This window comes from Recurvomyces mirabilis (genome assembly GCF_035927965.1).
Source record: "Recurvomyces mirabilis strain CCFEE 5264 chromosome Unknown scaffold_7, whole genome shotgun sequence".
Taxonomy (NCBI): Eukaryota; Fungi; Ascomycota; class Dothideomycetes; order Mycosphaerellales; family Teratosphaeriaceae; genus Recurvomyces; species Recurvomyces mirabilis.
The window spans coordinates 960,919-973,340 of NW_027041941.1; the positions used below are offsets into that span (position 1 = coordinate 960,919).

General features: G+C 53.9%; 3 protein-coding genes across 3 annotated transcripts; 2 read left to right on the forward strand and 1 right to left on the reverse strand.

The window, feature by feature from the left end:
* Positions 1–1,697: 1,697 nt before the first annotated feature.
* Positions 1,698–5,944, forward strand: LTS14_003597 (uncharacterized protein; the record flags this gene model as incomplete). Its single annotated transcript, XM_064836300.1, has 2 exons — positions 1,698–5,466; positions 5,757–5,944. 2 exons carry the CDS (start codon positions 1,698–1,700, stop codon positions 5,942–5,944), a joined length of 3,957 nt encoding a protein of 1,318 aa, XP_064696509.1.
* Positions 5,945–8,483: 2,539 nt separating this feature from the next.
* Positions 8,484–10,491, forward strand: LTS14_003598 (uncharacterized protein; the record flags this gene model as incomplete). Its single annotated transcript, XM_064836301.1, has 3 exons — positions 8,484–8,601; positions 8,682–8,784; positions 8,841–10,491. The coding sequence occupies 3 exons, from the start codon at positions 8,484–8,486 to the stop codon at positions 10,489–10,491; spliced, it is 1,872 nt and encodes a 623-aa protein (XP_064696510.1).
* Positions 10,492–10,681: 190 nt separating this feature from the next.
* Positions 10,682–12,155, reverse strand: LTS14_003599 (uncharacterized protein; the record flags this gene model as incomplete). Its single annotated transcript, XM_064836302.1, has 5 exons — positions 10,682–10,872; positions 10,930–11,594; positions 11,660–11,948; positions 12,004–12,022; positions 12,081–12,155. 5 exons carry the CDS (start codon positions 12,153–12,155, stop codon positions 10,682–10,684), a joined length of 1,239 nt encoding a protein of 412 aa, XP_064696511.1.
* Between the last annotated feature and the right edge of the window lie 267 nt (positions 12,156–12,422).

Genomic DNA, 12,422 nt, shown 5'->3' on the forward strand with positions numbered 1-12,422 from the left:
GGCATATGAGACCGTAGCAAGGGCTCAGTACGCGAATGTAGCTCTGGGACATAATGTAGCTCTGGGACGAAATGTAGCTCTGGGACGACCACGTCCACACTGATATATCGCTTCTCGACTCGAGATAGAATCGTACGAGCTTGACGCGGTATACGTAGGTAACTGCCTAGCCCTGCCTGCACGAGCGAAGCTCTTGCATAAGTGCTTGGTCAACCTGCATATCATTCTACGAAGCTGCGGTGTGATTGGAGATGCATGTGCAAGGGCTTCGCGCTATTGGCCCGCGACGGAGAATTTATTTGTCTCTAGCTCACCGTTGGTCGATGATAGTCAGTGAAGGCGACGGCGAGACAACTTCGCTGTCCAGGTGCCACCAGAACCAAAGATACGTTGAGGTTCGGTTTGAATCTACCGATGTTACATCCGGCTATCTATGCAGAATTATGCCAAGAGCGTGAATTCCATGTACTTTGTATGGCATTGATTGGGCGAGACGCAGGAGGCGGTCCTTGCCTTCCATACGCCATCCACTAGCATGATATGCACACGCGCTGCACGAGCGGGCATTTTCGTGAACCATATCGGGCAGTCGAAGGCGCATCTATCTCGTCCATCTGGACGCTCGTCGAAGGCAGAAAGCGGTCAAGGGCTTTTGTTTTATTGGGGAGGACGACGTGATAGATAGCGTTGATCAATCGAATGCCTTTTGCATAATAGTTCAACTAGGTTTCGACGAACGTTGGTCGGCAAGTGGCCGGCAGCGCGAACGACTCGAACGCCCCTTGGTTCTGCACCCCTGTCCTGGCCCTGATCTTGGCCGCCGGTCTTGCATTGCGCAACCACTTGCGCTCTCGACTGTCGTGAGATATATACACAGCGTTCAGTGTGAGGGCGGGCAAACAACGCCGCGAAGGAAATAATATAGAGAGAGTGAGGTGTGAAGGATTCCGCCATTGCGTCGAGGTGGCTTCCACGTGCCGCGACCACCAGGATTCCCAGCACGGTGGGCTTGTTTTGAACCAGGCACGGACATTTGTTCCCTATCTTGTGCGTGTGTGCGTGCGTGCTTCACCACGGACGCAGACATATAGCAGGGTCGCACTGGGCTGTGGCATTGGGAAGCTGATTGGACGTGGGGACCTCTTTGACCGTGTGTGTTTCGGACGAACGCTAGGCCTGGGCCCTAGACATAACAGATACAGGCGGGAGGCATTCGGGGAAGTGTGGAAAGTGAAGGGCAAAGGGAGAAGAGAAGAGGAAGAAAAGCTTGCTTGTATGCGCGCGATCGCCATGGGTGGGATGAAGTGAGGTTTTGTATCGCATCAAGGTGGCACAAACGACCAGAAGAGGACCTGGCCTTCGTTTCACGACTGTGACGGCTGTGGAGACAGCGGATAGCCGCGTGAAGCACCCGACGTTGCACGACGGCGGCGATCTTCCCAGGAACACTTGGTCCCTGGATTGTCATACGCCGGCGAAGGAGAGAGGAAGACGAGATTGTGCGCCATACCGGCTGCTATCGACACAGCGGTTGGCCGGATAGTTGCTGGCGCATGAGACGGGAAGCCAACGTGCTCGAAGCGCACGACGCGCGTGGGCGAAGTGCATAGGGCTGCGTCGAGTTGGAAGGAAGAAAAGACAAGATGATGCATGGAAGCAATACGACCTCTGTCTCAGCCTCGGCCACCTCTCCCGGGATGGCCACTGCGCCACTGGCGGCATTGCACAAGCAACGATACTCTTCGCGATCGAACTCTCTGTCCTCATCCTCCGTGGTGACCATTAAGCGGACTGGCTCCCTCAGCTCGTCCAGCACCGGAGCACGAAATTCGACGGCGCCCATGCTGCCTCAGACAACAGGCGAACCGTCTCTGATCGCGCTGCGGGTCGGCCGTGAACAGATATCACAGCAGGATCCCAAACGGAGGCAAAGCTTGGCAGTGGATCCTGGTAGCCATGCCGAAAGCGAGGGCATGAACAACCTTAACCGCTGGTCGCAGTCCACCAACTCGAGCGCAGCGTCAGGTGGTCAAAGACGGAATAGAGCGAGCAGTGGTGCTGCTTTGCAAAGTATTGCTGGTGCACAATTCTCACCAAGAAGTAATCGCACGACGATAGATCACTCACCACGAGCGAGCCCGAATCGACGACAACTCAGCTCACGCCAACGACAGCTGTCGCCCGATGGCAGCCCAGAGGCGTTGCGCCGACGAACTTCACGGCCAGATCTGCCAAAGTCCTTGACTGCTCTACCACCACTACATGCTATACCAGCACTCGTCGACCACAGCAATGACACCGCATCACCGTCCACGATCTCCACGGTTCAGACAACACCATCTACACAGTCTTCATATATGCAAGACTACTTCGTTGGCGACGGTATTTCACCCAGGAATAAGATGAAGGACAAGAGACCGGTCATGATTCGCAACCACACAGCACCCTTATCGGCTGCGGCGCAATTGCGCGCACCTGCGCCTACACCAGCACAACAAGACGAACCACTTGTACGGCCACGGACGAATGAGGACGAAGGACATGACAGATATGAAAGTCGAGCAGAAAGACATGAGAGACATGAGAGACGAGAGCAAAACGACAGGCCATCCGATGGAAGCAGTCGCAGAAGATCAAGGACACGAGAGATCCGAGAGAAGGAGAAAAAAGCCATGCTATCCAAAGCTCTGCAGAAGGCGAACACGGCTGTGCTGCTGGACAATGCGCAGAACTTCGTGGGCGCACTAGAAGCGTACACGGATGCGTGTAGACTGCTACAACAGGTCATGGAGCGAAGTTCAGGCGCAGACGATAAGCGGAAGCTGGAGGATATCAGGACTACATATAGTACGCGAATTGAGGAGCTGGAGCAGCTGGAGAACAGCCGGCCATCGAGTTCCGATCATGAGAAGGAACTTCCGGAGCGGCCTATGAGTGACGATAGTGCCGTGCATGCTGGCAATTTCTACCCAGGTCCAGTCAGTCCTATTGCTGAGAGCATTGCGGATTCAGCGGTGATAGGGACCACCACTACGACTCGCGTTGTGGATGTCCCACGACTATCGTATCCGGAGCAGGATGGGGATAACTTCTTCTCGCGGACCATGGAGGCTGTGCAGAACACTGAGGGCGCATACGGGCGAGGAAGCAGCGATCGCGAGCAATTGCATGCGCATATTTCGCCTGATGAGCCCGCAAGCTCGTCTAGAGTCGTGCAGCAGACGCTCTTCTTGCCCGAAGCCGAGCAGAGCAAATATATGCCTGCGCCACTATCGCCACGCAAGCCCTCGCCTCAACTGAAGCCAGAAGTGGAAGCGGCTTGGCCACAGGATCCAGAGCAGCAGACTTCCGAAGAAGCACCACGAGATGTCGCGCATGATCAGCCAGATGCGAATGAGACCGCTGGTTCATGGCTCGATACTATTGACGAAAGCGGCTCGTCGTGCGCATCGTCGGTTCATTCTTTCTCGCAGGACGGTCCTCGACGGAAGCACTTGCGCACGAAAAGTGGTGACACCGATCCGGATTTCGATGCAGCATTCGATGATGCTGTCGAAGCGGCATATGGCGAAGGCCTGGAACCTGACTTAGAGGCTCACGGGAAGCGGAATACCGCTTACCGACATGCGGCAAAAGAATCCATCATTGTGCCTAGCTCTGCGATACAAGAAGTGTTGTCACCCACAAATGAGTTCCATCCGCCGAACTCGCTCCATCAGGATTTGGACGATGAGGAAGAAGAGAGGCTGCTGGATGAAATCACGAACGATTATGCGCATGGCTTCAACTTTGATCTGTCGACGAAATCTGCTCTGCCGCGACAGTCGGATTCGAGTGGCTACTCACGTAGCACTTGGCAAAGCTCACAAGCGTCGGTCGATCGAACCACAGCTGCGACATCCTTGTCGACCGTCGCTGAGGACGCTCTCGGAGGGGCCCTGATGGAAGAGCCGGAGGAAGTGATCGAGCCTGTGGTGCCCCAAGCGAAAGGTGACTTCCCACCACTCCAAGCACCACCACCGAATACTGCTCTGCCACGCCCGCCGAGCACAAGTGGCAGCAGACTTTCTTCGGTCAGGGCGCGCAGACTTTCCGGTCAGAATAATCTGAAGCAATTGAAGATCGAGACCTCGTCCAAGTCGGAAGCGCGCAAACGTGCTTCAACCTTTCACCACTCGCCGAGCCCACAGCCACGAGATGATGAGGGCGAGGATCCCCTCAACAGAGATTTCAAGTTCGGCGCCGTACTGTCACCTTCTCAATCAGACCTCCAGCATGAGCACATCCTCACTTCACCTCCATCGCTAGACATGCGCTCGGCGGCAGTCGACTCGACGATTCGGCCCACGACGGCAACAGTAAACGAGCAGAGAAGAAGTGTGGACGAGATGCCTGGAGAGCTGCCTTCTGCCCGACTCAATCCTTTCCGTAAGAATAAGTCGTCGGTCAGCTTGCGCGATCAGCATAGCACTCTGCTCTCATCGCCTGATGAGTCGATCCCATCGCTTGCAACGCCTATGAGCTCGACTTTCATGCCTTTGACTGGAAGACGAGGTGATGAGCATCCTTTTACCTCGCAGCGCGCCAAGTTCTCTTCCTTCGACGCTGGTGCTATTGGCTTTCAGCAGGCTGGCGGCGCGTATCTGTTCGACACTACGCTGTCCAATCTGCAGAGCCCGACCTCGCCGCGCTCACCGAAGTCGCCATCCGCTGGCGCGCCACTCGGACTTGAGCCGTGTCCCGAGTCGTTCCTGCTTCGGCCATTCTGGCTCATGCGTGCCATGGCGTCGACGCTCACGCATCCTCGTGGTGGGTTCGTGACGACGCGACTCTTCGTGCCGCGAGAAGTATGGCAGACTCGAGGTGTGAAATTGAAGTCTGTGGAAGAAAAGGTGGCCAATTGCGATCTTCTCACCGCTGCACTCGGCCGATTAGCAGGAGTCGATACCTACGATGCAGACGCAGTCATGGTGGAACTCCAAAGCTTCGAGGAAGTAATGGAGCGTGTACAAGCTGCACTCTCTAAAAAGCTAGGCAGTGACGTTGGCGTGCACGGCGTCACAGGCATGTTCAAGGACGCCGCCACCAACAACAACATGAGCAATCCGTCCAACTCAAGTAATCCGGGCCAAGCAACCGACACAACTTCCGGATCGCACGACAAGAACGCAAAGACCAAAGAAGGCAAATCCTACCTCACCTCCTGGGGCCGCAAACTCCGCAGCAAAAACTCCACCACGCCCCTCACAAGCAGCAACAGCAACTCCAATACCCACCATCAGCCCGGCAAGAACAGCGGCATGGACAGCAAAGACCAGCCAATAATGCCCTCGGTTCCAATGACCACCTTCGTACCGGTGGAGCGAAGAGGGCAGAAGAGGGACGCGAGGGATCTGACGTTTCAGGGTCCGCAGAAGGAGTATATGGAGTCGCTTGCGCGGTTGTTCGAGGGGGTGCAGGTACTCGGTAAGTCTCTTACCTGCTTTTCGCTTTTGTGTCAGCTTGCTCGGCAAATTTTGCTTCTGTGAGATCCGAGCGATATGTATGGCGGACCACGCGAGGATGCCATGCGATGCAATGCACGCGAGGCAGGGATGCGGCGTCCTGTCCGCATCGGATATCGCTTGCTCGTTCATCCTTGTCTGGCGTGCATTTGTCGATCAGCATATCGAAAGTCGGGCACCAACGTTACGCTTGGCGATGTACAAGGACATGATAATAATATACACCGCTTGCTGACACGAGAGGTTGTTTAGATCAAATCGCGCGACAAGTGGAAGATCCCGGCCTCAAGCACTCCTCGCCTACACACGTCGGGCTCGAGCTGAGCATTCGGCACGCAGCCGAGTTCTTTGCGTTTTATGTTTGTCGGTTTGTGTTGGCGGATATGGGCACGTTGTTGGATAAGTTTGTGAAGAGGGGGACTGAGTGGGTGCTCGCTTGAGTGTGTGGGCGTGGTGGCTGGGTGGATGGTATCAGAGATGTGGATGGAGATGTGCTTGTACCTACCCTGATATGAGGCTTCTCCTGGTCCACGATCAGGACCATCGGACAGGATGATAGGGCTTGGTGCATACGGTGGCGAGGAGCTATGACGGCATTCTGGTTGATTTGTTGCTTGTAGCGCGATGATATCCCCTTGCGCATTTTGGGGGCTGGTTGTTGTTTAGGCTACTAGGTGCAATTGTGCACGTGAACGAGTTCTCTCGTGACAATCTACATACGCTAGTGCATTTCATTAAACTTTGCGCTTCTCCAGATCTGATTCTGTGTTCTATCATACGCTGCGCTCGGCGTCGGTATAGTTGACGTTCCCATGGGACGGATAGGGACGGGGTTCACTATCCCTGGTCATTATGTTACCAACTACGTCGAAGGGATGTGGCTACGAGTCTCAGGTTGAGTTTCAGATGCAGGGCTGACGTTACCCACCCTTCGTTCTCGCGAGTGCTGTTTCGCGAGATGGGTATGGCTCAAGAGGGCCAATTAGAGCTTGCATTGCGCAAGTCCCACATGATCGGCTGACGGCAAACAGTTGGTTGATCCAGGCCCGGGCTGCCGGTGAAGAGATGGTTTGCATCGGCGCAGCTGCAACGAGTTCAAGGCATCTTGTTGAGTCCAGCGTGGCCGCACTGAATCAGACACTCCGACTTCGTAAGACACGACGGAGCAGAAGTCGTGCAGCACTCGCTGTTCACTAGGCTGTAGGTGGTGCCAGATGCCGGCTGGAATGGGGCGACGGAACACGCTCGCGAACAGTCCGGCCATTTCGTCCATTGCTTGCCTCTCATGGTCGTGACGATCGTTTCGACGACTTCGTTCCATACGAGTTGCTGGCTTCCGAGGACCGCTTTTTGAAGTCTGCTCGACATTAGTGATCGTTCGATATCCGAACTCTGCGGCCTTCTTACCCATTTGAACTGACGGCGATGAGCTGATGTCCTGAACCGAACCTCTAGCTAGCTGATATTGCTGTATTGCTTGAACGGTATGTAGGTTTGCCTTTCGGAGGGCACATAATGCACAACACTTGGACAGGTCCTGGGTCGCCAAGTATCGAGAGATGTCGTCCGAAAGCGACTGTAGGAAGGCATCGTAGAAAAGCTGCTTGGGTGCTATTATTGTCTTTGCCACTGTGGGATCATGGACACAATAGCAGGCTGCTATGTCCATTGCTAGTGATGATGCGGTAAGTGTGGCTATGAGGTCGATAAAGGTCGATGAGTATGTTAACGGAAAGGAGGAAGAAGTAGGGTTCGGATACAAGGGAGAGGGTCGATCATATCTTGCTGAAGTTGCCAAGGGTTGAAGTGTGAAGTGCACGTCTGTGCCGAAGGCCCAGTGAGTTCACGTGCAAACCTCAGACTGTTCTGCAACACGCATCAGCCCGCACGGTGCGCTATATTGAGTGGGCGGGATGGCAGTGTGTCTGATAAGCAGTCAGTGGCCTCGTCTATGTGCTTCAGGAAATTGTGTGCAAGGCGGTCTTGCCAGGACCATAGTCGGCTCTCGGATGCTGATTGACTTTGGGCATGGTTGCACCGCTACAACGGCAGCCCTCGCTACGACATCGCCTGGGAAAGCCCTTGGAGGAAGGCTCGCTTGGAGAGGGAGCTGCGAAGCGGTATAGTGGACGGACGCAGTGGGAGTCAGATCATTTGCTGGACTCAAGATGAGCCATATATTGCGTATATCCCTGCTGTTCCAGTAATGTGTAAGGCACGAGGTCGTCTCGCATTATCGGTAGCGAGGTGCTCGTGAAGGCCTGGCGTTTCAGTTTGCAGGTCAACGCGGCTGCATGATCGACAGCTAGAAGGCTCACGGTCGCTTCGCTAGCGAAGGCTGCTGATCGTCTTACGAGATCTGCTTGTCACAGCCACCTCTTCGATAACCAGAGTTCAATAAGAACAAGCAAAAGAGACCAAACTCTGGTTAGCAGGACCCCCGTCGTCTACCACTCGGCACCAAACCTTGCCGAAGGCCTCGGCGTTCTAACGTCATGTTTGCGTTATTGAGATCTCTTCCATTCCTCAGATGAGAAGGGACAACGGTATTGAGCAGACCGAAATCACGCAGCACCCGTCAAACCCTACAACCGACCTCCCGTACTAGCCCTGCGATACGAGCTCGGTTATCGTGAATATTGCTTGCAGCAGTCCGGATCCCGGCGTGTTATGCACAATTGATGGGTGATCCACCCCTCATATTTCGCCAGTAAACGAGGTTCGTCATCATCGAAAGACGCTCGGTAGGCAAGGTGTCATTCGGTACTGTAAGCGAGATACATTAGACAGCACTATACAATCTTTTGCGTTCACCCTTTGTGGAAGACCAAGAGCCGATCAAAAGTCAAGGCGGGCCTCGTTAATGCTGTGCGTCCTGCTGCTTACATTATTGCAGTGTCGTACTGAGTTTGGCACCCGCCACCTACCGGTCTGCAATACGCCACATCGCTGACTCTCCAAACCGCATACTTCGCGACGATGCTGTCCTACGCGTTGCTGGCGTTCATTGGCCTGATCATTGCATACGGAGTCAATACGTACCGCTGCTTCAGAATCAACCTCGCAGCTGCAAAGCAATCCGGCATACCATACTTCTGTGAGTACGAGCACGATTGCCATCTTAGGTCGACCATGGATGTGCGATGCTCCACTTATGTACTGACTCGTGGCGAATAGGTACGCCTGTGTACACGTTCAATCGAGCGTGGCTGGTCACACATCGACTGTGGCTGCCGTTCATCAAGGCGCTGCCTGCAGCATATACAACCACATGGATCGAGTGAGTCGTGAACATGTAAATTTACTCTTGAATCGACATGCTAAACTTGCGATCAGTTACTTGACTCCGGACTTCATCTGGGATAAGCTGTATGATACGTTCCGTGATCTCAACAGCGATGTTTTCCTCATCGTTGCACCCGGCGCCAACACACTCTATGTTGCCGACCCCGAGGCAATTAGTCAAATCACCACCCGCCGCAACGACTTTCCGAAGCCCATATGGATGTACTCATCCGTCGACCTCTATGGCAAAAACGTAGTATCTACGGAAGGCGCGAACTGGCGCCACCACAGAAAGATCACAAGCCCGCCGTTCACGGAGAAGAACAACCATCTGGTCTGGGTGGAGTCTCTTCATCAAGCCAAGAGCATGATGGCTGGCTGGGTTTCACCGCAAATTACTTCCAGCGGCCCAATCTGGGACATTGCTGGACAGGCAATGCGTCTTAGTCTCCACGTTATCAGTAAAGCCGGGTTTGGCGTGCGACTTCCATGGCCCCATGAGGAAGCTGAGGCCGAGATACCAAAGGGTCACACTCTATCATTCAAGGATGCGTTGAGCTTGCTGCTCGAGAACATTATCGTTGTCATGCTCACTCCTCGATGGCTATTGTCCAATTCGCCACTGCAGATTCACAAGACTGCCAACGAGGCGTTCAAAGAGTGGGGCCAGTATATGCGAGATCTCTACGATGAGAAGCGCAACGAGGTCTCGACAGGCGCCGACTCGCGCGAAGGTCTAGATCTGATGGGAGCACTAGTGAAGGGTGCAGGTATTACATCGAATGGGAAATCTGATTCTGGGAAGCCTGGAAAGCAACTCTTCACGGACGAAGAGATCTTCGGTAATGCCTTCGTCTTTACTCTTGCTGGGCATGAGACTGCTGCCAACACCATCCACTTCTCTCTACTGTACTTGGCAATGCATCCTGAGTCTCAACGTCGACTTCAGAAAGATCTCGATGATATTCTTGGCGATCGTCCGGCGACCAAGTGGGACTATGATGAAGATGTGCCGAAATTGTTCGGTAGCATGTGCGGAGCTGTCATGAACGAGCAGCTGCGACTTATACCACCAGTCATTGGCATTCCCAAGAGCACACCTAAGGGTCAACCGCAGGGCTTACAGGTCGGAGGACGCCATGTGACAGTGCCCGGTAGCTGCTACATAACGATTAACACCGCTGCTCTGCATCGCAATCCAAAGTACTGGCCACATACCTCTGAAGAGGATCTGCTTGATTTCAGACCAGAGCGCTGGCTCGTAGAGATGGACGGGAACCATGAGAAACATGAAGAGCAGGCTTATGCTGCAGAAGAAGGTCTGGATTTCGATGGGCCTGACAAGCGTCCCGACACTGCAGCATCCCTGTTCCGGCCTGCGAAGGGTGCGTACGTGCCTTTCAGTGACGGCTACAGGTCTTGTCTCGGACGACGTTTCGCACAAGTCGAGATCCTGGCTGTCATCGCCGTGATCTTCAAGACGTGGTCGGTAGAGCTGGACACCAGCATGTACTTGCCGGAGAGTGAGTTTGCAACCGCCACCGCCGAGAAGAAGCGCGAGGCGTGGGATAAGGCTGATGCACGAGCGAGGGATTTGCTGATGCATGGCATGATGACCATTATCACGATCCAGATGAGGAAGGATAAGGTGCCCATGAGGTTCGTCAAGCGTGGTCACGAGCGATTCAATTACGCTAAATAGATGGTCGATTATGACTGCACGTGAATGGATATGCAAGAGCATGATGAAGCGACGGCAATGGATTTGGGTGGACAGCACTGGTAGCGATGTACATATCTTCGGCAATTGCATGATGCTCGGAAATTTCCCGTGCTCCATTGAAATGTCGGATATCGATATGAGGTGCTCAATACAGATTTGTAGACTTCCTCTACGAACTGGCAAACGCACAGCTACCTAGGTCTCGCTTTCCCGTCGGTGCCTCTGGCCTAATATCAAAGTCGAAGATATCGATTGGCAGACCCATCGTCGTGCAGGAATTGGGAATGTCCACAATGCCCGCCACATGCCCTTGGACCGGAGCGCACGACAAGAGAAGGTATATCTGGTAGTCATCGTACCCTGCAGTCGAATTAGCGATCGATCGAACCACATTGATTTGCAATACTTTAAACTTACCATATCTCCTCAGGTACTCAATGACCCGCAGACTCGTCTGTCTGTACGCCACAGTAGTATCGAGGTAATGCTGCTTGCCGTGCTCATCCACACTGAATCCCTCGAAGTAGATGTACCGCCCAGGTCCAAACTGCGGCTCGACCGGTCCAGGAATATAGATTGGCGACTTCATGGCAAGATGCTTCATTCCATCTTTCATGACACTGAACTTGATGGTAATGCATCCTGCCATCTCTATAGCACCGCAGAAAGAGATCTCGCCGTCGCCCTGGGAGAAGTGCAGATCACCGACTGAGAACTTCGCACCCTTGACGTGTACGGGTAGGTAGACTTTCGAGCCTCGAGACAGATTCTTGATATCGCAGTTGCCACCGTGCTCAGGTCGACCTGGGATGGTTCGAGCACCCTCCTTGCCGACCTTCTCCTTGATATCGTCTCCACCGCTACCGACGTGGACGCTTTGTGGGTTTGGCGGGAGGGCAACGTCGCGGCCCATGTGGCTGCACTCTTTGATAAGCTGGCCTTCACGATCGTTCCACGTCTTGAGTACTTCGGGAGAGGGTGCGCAGCCGAGGATACCAGGGTGAATCAGACCGGCGAAGCGGACGCCTGGGATATGGCGGGAGGAGCAGTTGATGCCTTCGAAGTCCCAGATTGCTTTTGCTCTGCATATCACGAATTAGTTGATGCTTGTACCTTTCGCCACACGCAGCTGAAGCATAGTTCTTACGGCTTAGGATAAATCTCATCCAAGAAGCCACCACCATTCTCCTTCGCGAAGACGCCAGTAAAGCCCCATGGCGAGTCCTGAAGAGGCTGGACATCCTGAATGTCGACGACCAAGACATCGCCAGGTTCTGCCGTCTCGATCTCGAACGGGCCTGTCAAATAGTGCACACGAGTGAGGTCGACATCACGAACGTCGTCTGCACTGTCGTTGTTGCCGATCTGTCCTCCGGTCCAGTCTACGCATTCAATCTTGACCGTCTCGTTGTTCTTGATCGTGCCGCAAAAGGGGACTGGTTGGGTTTGTCAAAGCTATCATCAAGGTAGTGGTTGCAATTTCGAGCTTACTGTCTGGGTGCCATCGATTCTAGGTTGTGATTGTCAGTTCATGTTGTCTCTACGCCGTACCTTGATGGGTAATTTACATGTAGGAACGGCTCTTTCCCAGCATCCTTGGTTAGGTCGACCTTCGCAGCATATCGAAGACCTTCCTTTGGCATAGTTGCGTCAGTTGCTGTGCTTGTTGGTAGATATTGATGAGGTTGCTCGGATCACGACGAAGAAGGAGAGGAGGGTGCGATGATGGAGGGTACTGTCGGAAAGAAGGAGAGTATTCACGAGCATCTTCGCCTTACCTTGGGCGTGAGCGGGGTACAACATGAAGCTACGGGTGATAAGAGGTCTGTTGCTTGAAGCCGTGATCTGCCATTGAGTAAGAGCAACGCGATAAGAGACGCGTTGGCTGATAGAACGCGGCAGGTCGTTTG